This window comes from Palaemon carinicauda, chromosome 35, assembly GCF_036898095.1.
Source record: "Palaemon carinicauda isolate YSFRI2023 chromosome 35, ASM3689809v2, whole genome shotgun sequence".
NCBI lineage: Eukaryota > Metazoa > Arthropoda > Malacostraca > Decapoda > Palaemonidae > Palaemon > Palaemon carinicauda.
The window spans coordinates 55,915,447-55,934,968 of NC_090759.1; the positions used below are offsets into that span (position 1 = coordinate 55,915,447).

General features: G+C 35.1%; 1 protein-coding gene across 11 annotated transcripts in view; it reads right to left on the minus strand.

Annotated features, from left to right (window-relative positions):
• The window catches only part of fry (Protein furry), a 232,115-nt gene that overhangs the window by 54,133 nt on the left and 158,460 nt on the right, over positions 1–19,522 (minus strand). For 7 of the 11 annotated variants that reach the window (XM_068359034.1, XM_068359032.1, XM_068359035.1 and 4 more), the window contains 10 exons: positions 19,278–19,418; positions 15,455–15,577; positions 14,663–14,830; positions 14,287–14,427; positions 9,593–9,743; positions 9,229–9,386; positions 8,022–8,153; positions 6,632–6,706; positions 5,392–5,433; positions 2,219–2,239 (listed from right to left, as the gene is read on the minus strand). In XM_068359034.1, coding sequence (XP_068215135.1) covers positions 2,219–2,239; positions 5,392–5,433; positions 6,632–6,706; positions 8,022–8,153; positions 9,229–9,386; positions 9,593–9,743; positions 14,287–14,427; positions 14,663–14,830; positions 15,455–15,577; positions 19,278–19,418 — 1,152 coding nt within the window. The remainder of the gene's footprint in view (positions 1–2,218; positions 2,240–5,391; positions 5,434–6,631; positions 6,707–8,021; positions 8,154–9,228; positions 9,387–9,592; positions 9,744–14,286; positions 14,428–14,662; positions 14,831–15,454; positions 15,578–19,277; positions 19,419–19,522) is intronic. The other 4 variants (XM_068359033.1, XM_068359038.1, XM_068359037.1 and 1 more) reach the window with 4 other exon arrangements.

The window sequence follows — 19,522 nt, forward strand, 5'->3', positions numbered from 1 at the left end:
TAAAACAAACATTTTGTTCACTAAACAAATATTTTTAATCAAAACCCTAAAACAATAACCATATCTTACTTGTAGTCATGCAAAGAATAGATTTATCAGTTTTTCCCCATCACCAAAGAAGATCTACTGCACAAGCTCACGGATGCTAGGAGGGCATCTCTCATTACATGACTAAAGAGCTTTTTAAGAAAAAAAATAATTTTATATCAAAACTGTACAGTATATTCCATTACGAATCCAGTATTCATACAGTATTTTGCATATATTGATATGCAGGAGGAAAGATGAAATACTGACAGTCTCAGAGTACTACAGCATGCTTTGGATCAACTTGGAAATTTATGAAGTGAATGAGTCAGGAGCTAAATTTCCAACAGCTCACAGGTTTACATGATGAATGAACCCAAGAAACCTGTTGTACAACATAAAAGATTTCAGTTTAGGAAGAAAAGTACAATTTACCATCAATGTGAGATGAAGTTAACAGGTCCGAAAGTCTCTATCTCCTGACAGTTAAATGAATGAGAAATAAGGGTATATTAAAATAAAATATATGCTGATGACACCCAAATTTCTCTGTGCCACATGAAAAACACTCCCAATTACTATGAACACTTGCAGAAAATTCAAGTCTAACCAAAGGTAGATGGTTCAAAAGATATTAGTACATAAAAAAGGTTTTATAAATTGTGCTTATATGCAGTGAGTGTTCTGACTTTGTTGGCTGGTATTCTTACCTTTTCAGCTTTACTGTACTATTATTCACATTGTCAATTGCTCTCACAATAACCAGTTACAGCCAATGTGAATGAAATTTGTTATATACTTCTTCTTTCTTTATCCTATGAACAAGAATATTCTGGAAGCCACGTCCCAGAAGATTCTGGTCCAATATAAGCAAAGTCTGATAGGAATCATTAAAAAGAATGAGAGGGTTTCATCACTGGATGAGAAAAAAGAAGGATATGATATGAGTAAGGGTGCTGTGATACAGTCCTAGCTTTTTGTGACGAGCTTTTGATAAAATCATAAGATGATGATATATCTACTGAGAACCAACCTTTAGTGTGTGTACGACCTTCCAAAACAATCTGAACCCTACTGAGTTGTCTCAAACAAAAAATACCAGTAAAATAATTTATTCAATGAAAGTTCTAGCAGAGAAGCTTCTTGGAGAGGCTTTTGTGAGACCTTAAAAAAGGATGAACAAGGTGGTTTGAGTGATTAAAAAATGAAGCAAGTAAAGCAAATATATGCAACTATGATACTACATGAAAGAAGTGTGGCTGTGCAAACCTCAATTCTCAAGACATTCAAATAGTTGAGAACTCAAAATAGTCAGTCCTAATAAAACCAGCAATTGAGAAGAAAATCCAGAAAACTGTAAAGTATGTACTAACAGCATAAAGCACAGTTTTATAACTAACATACCAGATATGGAAAAAGAGCTGAAAGATTGGTGAATAGTAACAAACTATAGAAAATTAATAGAAAAGCAAATTCTTGGCAAATGAGTAAAGAGCTGTTTACAGTACCATAGGCTCTCGTAATGAAAGGTATTTGGTCAGTGCATTCCTGAGTGAGCATGCACAGTAGGTCTTCTTCTGTTTAATAGACAATAGACTGGTGATTAAAAAGATGAAACCACAAGTAAGGCATGTACAGTATTGTATATAATTAATGAGTTCTGATGAAGCAAATGGAAATTGTCTTTCTACAGTATAAGCCTATAGGAAACATTAGCTACCATTACATTGTGATGATCTCAAAAATATACTACGCAATAAAAAATTTCCAATTAAATAATGAATTTTACCCAATTAAATAAGATAAAAGTAACCTAAGCCTTTTCATATAATTTTACAATATCTTTTGACAGTATAGGTTGATGATACACAAACTATTGGGTTATGAATGTAAATAAAAACACTGACAAGTCAGACAAAACTTTTCTCATTCAATAATTCAAGGGAATTCTCTAACTGAAAATTGCTGAATCAGACAATCTTTCCAGGACAAGCACGGGAAACATGTATATATAACCCTGAGCGAGGAAGCGAAGTTGAGGAAATTACAAGCTTCTCTCAAAAAGCACCGGAACTTTAACGCATTGCAACGGAATGTCATTTACAGACACGACTGAAAAAATAAAAATTGTCTGAATGATCAGCATTTCATTTTCACTTGTAGTTAGCAATGTATAAAAAAAAACAGTTACCTTGTTGATGTTCCCTTCCTGCTGCAGGTCATATTACCACAACAACCCAGGTCATGGAGTAAGGGAAGACACGAAAGACGAGGTTAATGTCTAAGCCATGCCATTCTCAGTAAGACTTTAGATATATATATTTTTGGTAGTATACATTTTATTTCACCAAGAGAGAGAGGCAGCAGCTCAAATCAGATTGAACAAAGGCATGGCTGTTAATCTTAAAAGACATAACTGTACTCCAAATTATATCAAATAGTTAAGCAGTAATTTATGAAAAGCAACAAACATTTTAAGAATATCACTGAAAGTCCTAAAATATATGAAAAAATAAATTCACAGGAAAATAACAGGAATGACCAGCACCTAATACGCTGTCTAACACTTGCTCTGTATGCCAATATCAAATACAGTATTTAATATGAAGTTAATTGTAAAGAAGTTAGGTGACAAAACAACAGCCAATCCTTTGCAATTTCTGATTTATGAAACTCCACATAAGCTAACATCTAAGAGACAACCATCCATCCACAGCAAGACCTTGTCATAAACCCAATGTTTTAGGTACAGAACCATTATATACAGTATATACAATACAGTACAGGTAATTTTCTTTTTCAAACACATTAGGCTTTAAAGAATTGTTAATTCTATATTTTATATCAAACATATTGTAATGCTGTTATGTTAAATCAGGGGAAAATAATTCTATGTCTTACAATTAAAATACCAGAGTGAACCCCAAAGATTTAGCTAGAATAATTATATAAGTATCACTGTTCCACATTTATCTTATAATTTCAAGCACAAATTATATTTACTCCATATACACAAATATCTGAATCATATTTCGTTCATGTGAATCACTGTGTTAACACATCACATACATATTAATACCTTACAACACATCAATTGCATTCATACTAATACCTTAAAACACATTAACTGAAACAAAAACTAAAAATAAAGTAATTTCTCCCTCCAAATACTAAACCCCACAAAAGAGACATTTGCCAATGATTTGAATTAATTAGCTTTCTCCATTCACATAACAGCCAATTTTTAGTTACCTGTACCACTGGTATAATATGTTCACTAGATCAAAATTCAGTTCTAGTTTGATATTCTTAACATTTTTTAATCTATCTGTCATTCAATTTGGCATAATCTTATCTTAGGCAACATAATCGAAAACAAAAACACACAATGCACCCTACTTTTCTTGACTAAATCTTCCCTGCTAGAAATCGTCTTTTTTTAATCAAAACATTGAGTAATGTTATCGATTGCATTCAATATTAACCCAAGACCAAGTAAATATAGACAGTGCAACCAAATGACTTGTGCTATTTAACTGAAAAGAAAATAGTTCTAGGGCTTCATATGTGATTGGTTTATGTCAATACCTTGCTTACAAAAAAGAACTTGAAGATGCTTTTGATCACCAGCAAATTCTATCTTTGTCTGAATGGTAGTGCCCCTCAAGACTACAGTTATTCTACTACAACAAATCCTGTTCAGCCAGTCATGCTACACTGTACATTCCATACCCACAAATATTTAAAACCCATACCTGCAGTACCTAATTGAAAATAATTTACAGTATGCCATAAAAAATTTCTTCAGAATTAGGTCATGCACTTGTAACAAACCATTGCAGTTGAAAATATCACACACCCAACAAAGAAATACTTTCAACAATGTTTACCATAACCATTATAATTTTTATTTCACTAAGCTTCTTCCCAAATATGAAAAAACTAACAAAGTTCAGAAGGCACCAATAATAATCAAGCCATGCTAGTGAGCATGTTTAGATATATATTTTCAAGTGCAATTATTGTACCACAGTTAACCCACACAAATTGTGTATAAAACAAATACAGAACCAACTACCCTTTGCTTTAAAAAATGCAATATCTGATAAGTCAAAAGATAACCAATGTGTGATCCTAATGGTATTCTTACTCGGGAATCTTCATGGATTTTTTTTAAAATGAAGCAGCATTTTTTGTTTCTCAAAACTATCACTTGTAAACAATCCAAATATTTTCCACCTTACAAAACTTCATTTCTATCACTGCAAAATTGGTAATTCACTGCTTAATATTTAAATAACACAGTCAATATCAAAATCCGAGGTAGATTTTTGTAAGAACTAAAAAAGCTGGGTTATTTGTTAATATTTTTCATTGTTACACAAGGTAAAAATTCTACCTTGAAAGAAAATTATTTTCAAATTGAGTAGGGATGAAAATTCTAAATAAAATTTTTTGCAAAACTATTATTTTCCATGTTTCACTTCATTTGAGAATATCAAAACTTGAATTCTGTGTTTTATGGGGGGAAAAAACTAACCACTTATAGTTAAAAATACAATGATATAGTTGAAATGCAATTCTGTAGCCTTGGGACATACTGCTCATTAAAATTGACTGGATTTCAGGCTACCTTTGCAGAGAAAGGGTAGAGTATATCTTTACTAGAAAAGACATGGAAGTCTTTGAATGATTTATGTAAAAAACATTTTACACAAAAGAGATTACTTTTAAGCTTTCCTGTTCTCTTTTTGGAAAATGAAAACTCTTATAACAAATAACTATAAAAATCTAAAAAATTATTTGCTAGTGCAAACTCTGGTTTTGATGACAAAAAATGAACCAAAGCCTTGTCCGCTTCCAAAATTGTTGTTTGATATTCTTTAACTTGTGTTTCTTACTTTCCAATGCAAAATGAATTCATGGGATTGCAGTAAGATGGTTTTATAGGTCTATGCTAAGGCAAAGTAAATATAAATTATCAAAATGTACTGAGAAAAAAAATAACGAAGCTAACATGAATTACTGTAATTCATTGTCTTACTACAATCACATAGAATGTTCTATGCATTAACACAACAAAAATGACAAAATAAAAAAAATCATTACTGCAAAATGGGCAATAAAGCCACACCCTGCAATATCGTTATGGTGCAAAGTCAAAACTGAAATTGCATCAACAGCTGCTAATATTATGGGGAATGAAGTTTGATTAAAATCAGTTCAAAACGGCAATGAGTGAACTCGATGCAATTCCAGTGACAATTGCATCAACAGGACCAAAACTAGCAAATATTCTTCTTCAAAAACCTTTGCCATGCTATTTGCTAATATATATTATAAGATATAAGAGAGACTACCTACTTTATGGAGGTCATGCTGAGTTAGTACAGATACCCAAACACCCTGAAACGGTCAAGTCCTTGTCATGCAAAAGTGTAACTTCCACGGAAAGATGACCTAACTTAGGCTCAGCTTACATTTTGGTATAATGATAATACAGTACAGTAATTTATTGTATGCATTATTTTAAATACTTTAGCTATCTCAAGCAGTTACCTTCACTTTATTTTCTTCATAATACTTTCTATTTATCTACCATAAAAAATTTAAAAATGACAAGCATGCATTTAAACTTGTTCCACTGTACATATTGCCAAATAATACAGACATACATTGCCCTCAGGACAACCAAAGGGAAAACTTACTAAATTATGACAGATGGGTTAAAATTGAATTCCAAGGGCTAAATCTTGACTTCCATATTTTTATACTTTCATCCAAACTACCACCCAATATAAATTCTCTCTTCTGTATTCTAAAGAACTTGCAAAAAATATATATAAAAATGTCTGTTACCCCCACTAAAGCTGGCCCCTTATAATAGATATCTAACTTAGTTTGAGAATGTTTCAAATGATTACTTTACTAAGAAGCATTACTAAGAAAATACAAAACAAATGGAGGTTGAAACCTTGTTTGTTGATGGATGTACCTTAATGCTGGCCCCAAAAATTGATAAAACTTATATAATTCGTACTAATTTGAGTCAAGATGAACAAAGGCAATACTGTGTATCAACTATGTTACACTGCCTCAAAACAAACTTGAAACGTTCCTAAGAACAATTTACCACAAACGTTCTATTGTATGCACAAAAATAATGGTATTTAGTCAGAAAAAATCTGGTATGGATATGGCAAATATGAAAACCTGACAAATGATGTCACACTAACAGCTCTGTCATACTGCAACAAATGAAGCTTGTTTCATAGAACAGAATAAGAGCTGATAGTAAGCTTTATGAAAACACTGACAATCAAAATATCTTAGCGTATTTCAATTCCACATGAATAACAATAAGTCATGATCAACATTCTTCCTGAACAACAATATTTCAAAAACTTAAAACTCATTCCATTTAGCCTACAAACTTATCTGATTGGCATGATCCACTCTACTTGGACTAAAGTATAATATACCAATCCTAATACAAATTATTTAGCATTTATTTCACAAGTTCATAGAAAAAGTTTTTCTCCTCCGATATCTAGAATATCTTTCCTTTACCTATTAATAATTATCCTCCATCAGGTATACTTACCGAGGGTGACTTGGGTAATCCAACTCGCTGACCACAGGTGTTGAGCAGGTTGACCAAGCACTCTCGTGCCCGAGCCTGTAATGTGATTCAGAGGTGTTAGGATTCTCAGTGGTTAATGTAACATAAAAATCAGACCAAATAGCATTTAATATAAAGTATGGAGCTTCATAAACAGAAATAGAGTAATCCCTTGCTATATTGCAGTTCATCTATTCCAACCTCAGTATATTGTGGAATTATAAATATATTATTCAACTTGTTATCCACATGTTTGGCATTCGCGAATTTCTTAAAATGCAGAATCACTAAATTTGACACCAAATTTCTTTATAGCATAAAATCACCAAAGAATGCAAGTCAAAACGTTAACTCTAGAGTTAGAAATTGCCCAAATACAGTGCAATGTAAAAAAGCAAAACTCAAAATGTGAAATTTAGTATTAGAAATCAACAAATAATACTGTACAGCACCGTATTGAAAATCACCAAAGAACAAAAGTCAAAATGTGAAATACTGTTTGTAATTGGCAAATAATACTGTATAGTTAGGAAAATATAACAATAATACAATGTAAATTACATGTCAGCACAGTATCATCCGCAAAAACAAAAACTGATTTACCTCCCATTCATGATCATTCTCGTCTATCAGTTTCAATCCTCGTCCATGCACTCGAGCATTCACCTCTCTCACCACTTCATCAACATACAAGTTAAACAACCATGGCAACATCACACATCCCTGTCTCAGCCCCGCTCTCACTGAAAACCAATCGCTCACTTCATTTCCTATCCTAACACACGCATTACTACCTTTGTAGAAACTTTTCACAGCTTGCAACAACCTTCCACAAATTCCATATAACCTCATCACATTCCACATCGCTTCCCTATCAACTCTATCATACGCTTTCTCTAGATCCATAAACGCAACATACACCTCCTTACCTCTTGCTAAATATTTCTCGCATATCTGCCTAACTGTAAAAATCTGATTCATACATCCCCTACCTCTTCTAAAACCACCCTGTACTTCTAAGATTGCAACTCTTGCATTCATCACCTTCTTTAGCAGACAGACATTTTCCATTCTCTCTCATTAAAATAAGAAAAATCATTCAATGAAAAAAATATACCATACATTTCTGTATTTATTTTGCAGTTTTCAAGATATTAGGAGGGGCAGGGGCCGAAACATAACATCCGTGATAGCCAAGGGATTACTGCACAGTATATTTTTTAATAGAGATGAATTGAAACTTTATCAAAATAAAAATATAAAGACAAACTATACTTGATAATATTTTTACACAAAATTTAGACCTACAGTACAGCTACCAAATTTCCGTTATAACTAAACATTAGAAATGAAACTAATCATATTTCCAAACCTGTGAAAGCCAGGGTCTCTTCCAGCCTGCAAGATAACTGGTATCAGCAGCTGACAGCGACACACTGCGTCTTGGAGATGCTGTTTCTGCCCGATCAATGCCAATACCACTGGCATCACTACTCACTCTATCCTAAAAATGAATAACCATACTGTATATTTAGGGGCGCTTTAATGACTTAATAGAATCACGTTTTTATCAAATACCCATTATCCAAATAACGGAGGACAAAAAACGTAAAAATTTCCATACCATGCAGCATGAAACTTAGCTTCTCAATATAGAGAGAGCTAAACACACCCTACATTAATCAATTTATGACATCTTTCCTATTTTCCAAGCTCATTGTAAATACAATATAAAAGAAAATTCAAGGCAACAACAATATGATTTTTTTTTTACTCCCTTCGTGTTGGGTAACTCGATGAAAAAACTTTTTACAACTACCACATTATCGAACAGATTCAGTAAATAGTTCACTTTCTATCAACATAAATGCCACCGTGCACTGCATTAAACTCACATGAAGCAGGCCCAAAGGTAGTGTGAGGAGACTGAAATCAGAACTAACTGGTTTAAGACAAGTTTAACCATTAAAAATTCATAGATTATTCTTATTTCTTATTACCTAATCTTTCAAACATTTTTATAAAATATCTTATTCAATTATTATTACAAGCAGGAGCAGCTTTTACTGAAATTCAAAAATGAGACTTTAAAATATTTAATCAGCATTTTAAACAAGAAAGAAAAATACTAAGTATAATACCATTTATTAGATAGATATGAATCTATTGGGTGTTTTACAAAAAAAAAAAAGAAAAAAAAAAAGAAAATTATACAAGTAGCTATAAAAGCATCCTGATAATCATTAAATTTCCTAAATTTAGTGGATACATTAAAAATCAAGTATCTATTAGAGTTCCTCTTACATATTTTCCTATCTGGTAGGCCTACACTTCATTCTATAATGTTTTGTATAAAAATTGTTTCTTAAAATCAAATAACCTTGAAATTCACTGCATTTTGAAATGTAAACAAAAATATACAGTACTCTATACTGTATATACATATACAGTACACATGAATACAGTGAAGTACCTCAAAATTATCCAATATTTCATTATCAAAATTTACCACCAATCCACGGCCATGCAAAATACGAGTGTTATGTCTATGCAATTAAAATGTATCCAACTGTCTTTACCTGTTCACGATCAGCTAAGCTTTCACTAGTAGCTGAGCTGACTGTTGAAGACCCTGCACTAGCAGGAGCTGGAAGCATCACCATTCCAGAACCTTTGAGGTAACGACGACCAATAATAGGCGTTTGGCTGACATCAAAGGTGAATTCCATGGTACGGCCTATTAGGAATTATAGGTCATGAAAAGTTAATGGTAATACTGGCTCTTCTGAAAGTAACTACAGTACAGTGTGTAATAATTTTTTGGATAAGTACATTAAAATCTGCAGATATCTTGAAGGTATCTGCAATCTCTTGCCTATGGATAAACATAATATAAGTCTACAATGTATAAAAAACAGTTCTAAAGACTTAAAACACAATTACCTGGCAATTCCTTCTTGAAGTGTGGCTCAACATCGGTGAACACATGATGATCCCAGTAATGGGAGTGAGAACACGCTGGGGGAACAACCAAAGAGGACGATCTTGTAACAGCCATTTTCAGAATTCTGAGGGCATCTTTCCAATGGGAACCCTGCAAAAGTCATGAAGCAAGTTAAGACCTTTAATTTCCCTCCAAGGAACAAAACAAGACAAAAATACTGTATTAGGTAAAACAAAATCACAAATTTTCAAAGTAACTTTTATTTTTTCTATCTATATAAACCGGAGTCCTTTAAGTAGGAAATATGTTTTCGGCGTTAGAAGAACGGCTGTTGAATAATTTTAATGAGTAGTTGAGCGACAGGTGGGAGCAAGGACAAGAAGGTCCACCCTCTTACCTGTCAAAATGTCTTCAATGACCTTTTGGCTAGAGACTGAAAGGGTGGGTGAGGAGGGAAGTATAACCTAAAGGACTCAGGTTTGTAAGGCTTTAAAAAAATACAAATTACTTTTTTAAAAAATTTATTTGTTCCTATGTGCAATACAAACCATCATCCTTTAGGTAGGGAGATTAACTGCTTGGTTGGTTGGAAGTCCCCTAGAACCAAACTGGAAAGTTATTTTTCTTCCCTGGAAATGTCAATCTACCTGGTCCTGTATGGGAGCAGAGATGACTCCAGCAATCTCTTGTCTATTTTATAATTGGGATGAATAGGCTGAAATGACCTAACCTATCCACGGAGATTGGTAAGTGGTCAAAGGAGGAATTCCTTCTCCAGAAGGGGATAGCAGTCAGGAATTATATACTTGGCATATGATGATCATTGGGTTGGTATATATTCTACTATCCTCCCCCTGATCTAGAGAGGCTGGAGGTAAACCTCTCTAGTTCTAAAGAATGGAGCTCTATAGTGCAGTTTACCAGCATCATCAGATCCAGTGAATAATGCTATGACCACTTTGTCACAAAGAGAGGGGCAGAAAGAGTGGAGGGGAAGAAACAGTCATTTCCCTCTATTCCAAATTTACATTTAGCCATTACCATGTTCAATGTGCTTACCATCCCATCTGGGATCTGGGCTTAATACACCACTACTTGAGCAGCTACCACAAGACCAAGAGCAAAGGCGTCGAGGGACTTGTGGGTACTCCTGTTGATTAAAGGTTGTGAAGGTGGGCTGGTTCATTCACACCCCAACCTCCAACACCTGGCAAACTGTAAGATTACTCTTGGAGGCAAGGGTGGGGGCTAGCCCTTGACTTTCTGAATTCCTGCCATAGCTGGTACCTCGATTCCCTCGGAAGTCGAAGAGTAGCATTATGGATCAACTCCCAAAGTCAGAAACAGATTGTGTTCTAGTCACCTCTTTCTTGGTTCTGCCATGCTAAGAAAGAATTATTGACACTCAGGTATGAGATGAGGTGTCAGATCCTCTTCAAACAGCACCACAGAGCCCTCACAGGACACAAAAGCTTCTCCTCTCCATGCAAATTGATAGTTCATGTATCCTGGCACCAAAATAAGGAGCTGCTCCTACCTCTCAGAGTGTGAGACTAAGGCAGAGAGACCATGTAACTCTGTTAAATCTTTGCTGATAACAAGGCAGAAGTGTTTTAAGAATCGGAAGCTTGACTGAGGCCTTCTCAAAGGCTCAGATATGAGGTACCAAGATCAGCAAGAGCATAGGCAACTCCTACGAGGAGAAGTCTATTCCTTTCCGTTGAATAACCACGATTGAGTCTGAGCAGAGTCTTAACTGCAGCGACTGAAAGGAGCTTCTCTCAGCAAGAAAGAGGAGGAAACCCATGATCTGGTCTAGAGATCATCTGACCTGAGAATAATCCTTACTATGATATCAATCATAGAGGATGGCCATAAGTTCTCTCAGGATCATGACAAGGCAGAATGGTAAAACATTCGGTACGAGGGCATCTGAGAGACACCTGATTCCCGGAGTAATCCGCCCCTGTAAATTAGCAGACAAAATAGGGTAGAACGGAGGAATGCGTAACTATCCATGTGATCCCATGGGTGTTGGAAGGTGATTTCCAACATGGCCTAAGGAACTGGACCAGGGTGAAAACATGGGAGCTTCCTGTTTATACATATGGTAACCAGTTCAAATCCTGGAGAACTCCAAAAACAAGAAGCCTCTCTGTTATGTTGGAATGTAGGGACCACTTCAACCCTAGAACCATCCTTTGGCAAATAAGCATGTCTGCTAGTCCATTCCTCTTACATGGAATTTATTTGGCTGACAACTCTACAGCATAACATCCCTTTCAGAAATGCATCCGTATCATCATCTCCCAAAGCTAGATGTAAACCACCATGGTGGTTTTGTCCCAACAACCCACCGCATACCTCCTCAACATTCTAGGAATTCTTGCAATGCTAGAAAGGCTGTCAGTCTCAACATATCAAAGAGTATATGCTTCTTCTTCTGACCACACTCCTAAGACGACCATGGCAATCAGGCATGCGCCTCTCCTCTTTCAATGCATCTGAGCACAGTTGCATGTTAGGAGGCAGAGAGATACCAGGGACATCCCTGTAAGGATTCATTCAAGAAGTTTTATTCCAGCTGTGAACAGGTTGCGGAATGATCTTCCTAATCGGGTAGTTGGATTGGTAGAACTTCAAAAGTTCAAACTTGCAGCAACATATTTTCATGTTGAACAGGCTGACATAAGTCTTCTAATAGTTCATATATGAAATATCTGTTTTGATGTTGTTACTGTCTTTAAAATATTTTACTAATTGTTAATTTCTCATATCGTTTAATTATTTACTTATTTCCTTTCCTCACTGGGCTACTTTTCCCTGTTGGAACCCTTGGGCTTACAGCATCTTGCTTATCCAACTAGGGTTGTAGCTTTGCTAATAATAATAATAATAATAATAATAATAATAATAATAATAATAATAATAATAATAATAATAACAGGTAAGATCAACCCAAACCTCCTCTCCCACCACCACGAGGATGGATGGCAATCCCTGAAGACTGATTTACCTGTGATTCCTCAAACAGGGATGAAATAGATCTGGTGAAGGCACCTGTTTGAGGAACAATCTTATCCAGTGAGGAAAAGTGGCCGGGAAAATTCTGCCACCCCCTAGCAATTAGTTCTGTATTTGACAGAGCAGATACACTACTTACTTGGGCTTGCTGATCTCTCGCTGCTGTTGTGTTACTAGAATGCCCAAGTGCTTCATCCTCGGTTTGGTAATAAATTTGACCTCTCCTCAATCATCACAATCCCCAGATCACGACAAGAGCATAAAGTCAAACTCTAGCGACTGCCACAATAAAGGGGCCAGGATCACCCACCCGAGACATACATCCGCAGTCGCATCCCTTAAGAGTGTCCCCAAATTACATCAAAATGAACACCTGAGGAGCAGTACACAGTTCGGAGGCTTGAGTACTGAACTGGTACACCGTACTGTAGAGAAAGAAGGGAGGTACTTTCAAATGGGCGGACACACAGGTTCTAAACGTACGCATTCTTCAGTTCCACTGAAAGCAAGAAGTCTTCCTCTCTGATGAAACTCAGCAGCACAGATCACAGTGTTTCCATCCTGAATTTCATTAGAACACAAACTCATTTGTAGAAAGAGGTTGATGACTAGCCTACAGGCCCCCAGTAGACTCTTCCACCAGGAAAAGTACAATGTAGAAGTCTGGAGATTCATCTCCACCAACTTTAAGCATGTTCCTCTCCAACATCCACCCTAACTCTGTACAAATGGTACCACATCCTGAAGCTGACATAGTTCCAAGGGCTATTAATGCATACTCCCCAGAGACCAAGCCTGGGGTATACACAGGAGTGGCATTAGAAGATGCACCCAATGAGTGGCAGTGAGAAGTAAAACTCTCTTCCTCCTCCTCAAGGCATATGCCTAACACTGCATAGGTGGCCACTACCTACATTTGAAAAATGGGGACGACTGCAAACAGTCACCACCCTACCAAGAGTACAGAGAGAGCATGGATCTACAGCCAGTTTTTAACAAAAACCCAATGTAAAGACCATTCTTCCACGTATGAGTGCCTTACTTCATATAACAACCAACAGCCAACATTCACTTGCTGAATGAAAATGAAAGTTCAACTTCGGTGCATCAGTACATCTGTACTCTGATGTAATCGAACAGATAAGAGAATTTGACAGATAAGGGGGTGAGGCTCCTCACCCTCGCTCCCACCTGTTGCAAATGCTCATTAAAACAATTCTACGGCCATCCAGCTTACACAGAAAATACATTCCCTACCTAAAGGATGACGGTTTGTAATCCGCATAGGAACAAATATCAGTTCAATGAACATTTGAAGGATAGAATTGGATTTATGAATTTGGGCTACATAATCAGTACTTGTACCTGTGAAGTCATTTAGCATTAACATTTGATAGGACATAACTTTTGAATCAAATACAAAACACCACTATACATTTTTATAGTAAAAACACATCTTTTTATTATGCATCTTGAATACACAATAGTAATGTGAAATGTGACTAGAAGCATCTAAGTCTTATACTGGTAATAAATATTTGAAATAACAGAATTCAATATATAGTACAAAACTTATACATCGGAAGAAATTTTAATTGCTAAAAGAAGGAAACAATCAAACTACAAAAAAGGGGGTATATTTAACAAAATAGTGCTCTCAATGTCTTACCTCAATATATCTTGCAATAACCCTGAGTAGATCTCCATTAACAAGTTGTGCAGCAGCAGTATTCATATCAATGTAATGCAACATACAATGTAAGATGTTCAAGATTGGGTTTTGAACAGATGCTGGTCCTTTTTCTAATACCTGTTGGATATGTTAATAGATGTTAGCAGTAATCTACAATAAAAATAGACACATCTTAAAGGCCTTGTTTCTCACACAAATTTTGTAAAAATGAAACAGGTACATTACAAAGGCCAGAATTCCTGGTTAATGCATATAAGGTAAATGACTACCCTTCAGAACTGTAACACTGATAGTGAATGAAAACACAAAGGATACCAATACATTATCTAACCAAAGATATTTTGACTCATACCTCAACAAGGAACGCCATCAAGCTGAGTGAAAGATGCGCATATGAATCATGTAGATACTTGACGACACATTTGGTCCACTGGAAGCTCTCCTTGCTGAAGTTACGGCGACTGTACAAGGTCATGACAGTTGCCAAGTTTTCTAATTGCTTCCCTTTTTCATTACAAACCTGAAGTTTACAAAGTTATTTATTAAATCCATTAAAAAATTTACATAAATCTGAAATGCACTAGATTAACACTAGTTGAAATACTCCAAAAGTCTGGCAATCTTAAATCTCATGTACTGTCTAGATTTTTTCTTTGCAGATTTTTAACAGAAATGAAGTGATATACAGTAGTACTTTTAAAGAAATTATAAAAAAAAACATTCAAGTACACTGTACTGTATTTCAAAATTGCAAAAGAATTTATTTTTTCTTAAAGCAGAACCAAACAAAACTTCCTAATGATTAATTCCAAAAATTTTCATAATATAAAATTTTGCATGAAATGAACTGGTCCCTGAAATTTCAAATGACTACTATATATATATATATATATATATATATATATATATATATATATATATATATATATATATATATATATATATATATATATATATATATATATGAGAGAGAGAGAGAGAGAGAGAGAGAGAGAGAGAGAGAGAGAGAGAGAGAGAGAGAGAGAGAGAGAGAGAGAGAGTGTGTGTGTGTGTGTGTGTCTGTGTACAGTATTTGGAAATTATAACAGCTTATGAAAAACAAGATTTAATAAATCAAAATATTTATCAAATTAATTTACAGTACCTGCGCAATGTTCTCAGCTGCCTGTATACAAAGTGCATTAGCATCCTCATAATTCTGCAACATGTACGGCAATAGAGCAATGACATTGATGGCAAATGCTCGACTCTGGCTCGGGTCAACAACCTTCATGAAAAAATAAATGACATGTTATAAGAAGTATTTATATTTAGTAAACAAACCAGGGAAAATAAATGCATAAAAATTAAAATCTTCTAAAATCTATGAAGTATATAGTACATAGCAACAACAGAATTTTTATACTTAGCCAACATTCATTGTACTATACATTTAGCAAGAATAGTTTGGTTGACAAACTAAAAAATAGAGGACTAGTATTGGGTTTGTATGACTAGGCCTCTATCTTATACATTGAGAACTACTACATTAAATGGCCACAAAAAGCCACCATTTTATAACTGTTATTCTCACTTGTCCTCACAAGAAGTGGAGATGAGGGTTGGACCCAATGAATGCTGGGTAGGTACTGAAATTTAATTTTACTTCCATAGTACTGCTTATTTCCATAAGAATTACCCAGTATTCATTGTGTTGGTTCCCACATTGAGCAAAAAGTGGGTAATGGAGTAAACAATAGTGATAGTCATAGACAGCCTGAGATGAAAATAAACACAAAAATACTGTACTCAATGATAAGACACAAAAATATTGTACTCTGTAAGACTCTTACCCTAATTCAACTGTCAAAAGACAGGTTTGATGCAATCTAAGGTAAGTAGAGACCTCATAACCTTTATTCTATTTCACTAAAATAATTAAAGGACTAGGAAGGGTGAGGACTCCTTTAACCTTAACCTGTTAAGCGTCACCCACGTGATAAACCGTTCACCACGATCTACTCGGTACCGCCTTCTACTGCATATTCCGTTCATGACTTTAATTGCCTTTTTCAAGCCGTCAGTCTCGTGATATTACGTTTACTCGTATAGTAAGTATAGGATCACCACTTGACAACACTCTCAGCATATGGGGGCTGTAAATAGAAACTTATATGATGTCTGGCAACTATTTTTCTGAAGGTAGCTTGATGTTAGAAAACTGGTTTCCTATCAGTACGCTTCGAGCGTTCATGCGGAAGTGGTTGTTTGTTGTTCTTAAGTGGTTGTTTGTTGTTCCTTTTGTAATGAACGGTCTAAAGAGGAAGGTTATTTCTTTAGAAGAAATAAATGATATTGTTGAGGAATTTGATAATGATAACCTGTTTGATAATGAGAGCACTAGTTCTGAATCCTCCAGTGATGAGTATATTGAAGAAACAAAGTTTTCTTTCGATGCCGAAAGCGAAAATGACTTCTCAATACCGAATGACTGGACGAGATTTCACAAAACTATATAGGAAAGGAAACGCCGAGAGAGAGAGAGAGAGAGAGAGAGAGAGAGAGAGAGAGAGAGAGAGAGAGAGAGAGAGAGAGAGAGAGAGAGAGAGAGATAAAGTGGATAAATAATGTACAAATGTATGATGAACATATTTGAAAACTATACAGGAAACGATATGGAGAGAGAGAGAGAGAGAGAGAGAGAGAGAGAGAGAGAGAGAGAGAGAGAGAGAGAGAGAGAGAGAGAGAGAGAGAGAGAGAGACGGGGGGGGAAGAGACTTATCCCTTTGCTTTTGTTGCTTATCCAGGCGTAAGATTTACGATTGAAGATAAAAAGAACCCATTAGAATATTCAGTATTTTGTAGCCATTTGAAATGAAATAGTGGTATTAATTGTTTTTTTTTTACTCTACCATTTAATTAATATCTCTACTTTTAACTATAAATACACATTTATAAAGAAATATTAACTTTGAAAAATTATCATTAGTGAAATGACCGCTCAGGGCAAAAAAAGCGTGACGGTACGTTAGCGGCAACCTGGTCCAGAGGGGACGCTTATCAGGTTAATAGTATTACCTGAACATAAGAACCCTTTTTAAAGAAGTAAAGGTACTGACCTAACCACCCGACATACCCTAACTTGACCTTTAACTCTGTCACCTTGTAAAATAAACTATGCACACACAAAAATACACAAATTAGATTACTAGTCAAATATAAAATCAATCAATAGCTGAATCTAAAATTACTCCAGCTACAACCAGTGGACATATTGAACATGGTTTATACACTACTTGAACTTCAAGTACTGTATGAGGACGCTAAAATGATTCACACCTCCACTAGCATGCAATCATTAGCTTTTGGAGAGAAATATATTTAAAGAAATCAAGAGTAGTAGGCATTCCACTAATGTTATGCATTGTAACTCTGATGGAAGGAAGAATACTCTTCTAAGTTATAGTATGCATCTATGATTAAACTATTCCTGGAAAGAAACGGGAATAAAAGTATCTTTAAATTCACAAAAAGGTTCTTGGTAGTTTTTTTTATTAACTTAACAAGACCAAGAAACATTTCCTGTATATTTCTATTCATCCTAGCTTATAAAGAAAGGATTGAAAAATATCTATGGAAGTTCTTGCATGTTGTGTTGTAAATAACTCTGAATTCTGGTAGTATATTGGAGAAATTTTCCTGATTGGCAATGTGTTGGATGGGAGTTGAAGACCTGCTCAAACTTGCTAGTTTCAAGTAGTGTCTGCAACCTCACCATTCTTGTGAGTTAAGGATGGGAAGTTTGGGGGGAGACTAAAAGTTTATCTGTTAAGTCATCAACAGCCTTTGCCTGGCCCTCCCTTGTCCTAGCTTGATGGAGAGGGAGACTTGAGAGCTAATCATATGTATATATGGCCAGTCTATACGGCACTGTCTTATCCCTTGCCTTTGCAATTCATGAGCAACCTTTAAACTACCGAATGTCTTACAAAGAAACTCAATGATCCTAGCAGATTCTAGGGGCTTGAACAAAGGACCTGGTAGGAACCCCAAGACTACAGTACGTCCAAATTTCTTTTGCTTTGCAAATCAAGATTAATTACCTCAATCCAGCATTCCTATTATAACAATCTCTATCCTCTTTTAGATGAGGTTTGAAGTATGATTACCTAACGCTCCATGTAGTTAACCTGGAAAAATCTACTGAGCTGAAATGTCAAGTCATGGTTTCTACCAAAGAATAATATAAATATGAAAATATCCAATTTATTTCAGCTTTTGAGTGATCGCTATCAACATATGCTACTATTAAAAGATGAAAGAGAGTAATAGAAATTTGAGACGAGGAAGGAGTCCAAGAATGAATAAATCATATCATTAACATTAGAATGTGATAAATTTAGAAGACTTGAAGGTTGAAAACTTAATCCAATAACACAACTATCAAAAGTCTTGATAAAGGACATAGACACATGATCTGCATGTAGTTAGCCACATATGGTGAAAACTCATCTGATGAAAGTAGCGCTACTGAATGAGATTTCAATCTACAGTCTGGCAAAAGGAGAAAGATGGTTTCTGGATAGCAGTCTCTAGAGGTCACTTAGTGTAGTAATTATTGAAATATAAGACAGGAGGGTTGGTCCTAAAGACCCACTATCATTCCTCCAATCTTGAATTTTTAAACCATGCAGAGCTTGCAAAATGTAAAGCACAATGAATGTTGGGTAATAATAATTCAAATAATAAAAATTATAAGGAACAGTTTAAGTTAGAAGTTTCAACAAAGCTGCCGCTCTGAAACTTATCCCATAACTATTAATGATACTTCACAATACGACTTTTTTTTTCTTAATAATCTGTATATTTTGTAGCTATAGAAACCTGAGTCATTTAAAGTGGTAGCTTCGCCAGAAGTAACACATTTAAACGACTCAGTTTGCATCTGAGTAGGAACAAATGGAATTTACACTATAATCTTATCCTACCTGCAAGTCTGTTAGTTGTGTGAATCTTGAGAGCAATGTTATGGTTGGTTCATAGGTGGTTGCACTGGTGCATCCCTTCAGAAGCAAAGCATGAACTCCTGGAAAATCTTTCCATTTCAACTGTTGCTGTAACTTTTCAACCTGTGGATTTATAAGAAGCACTAGCATGAACATATTTACACACAATACTATGTACACGTTTAATTGTTCCCAAGAATCTTGCCTTTCAACTACTATAAGATTTT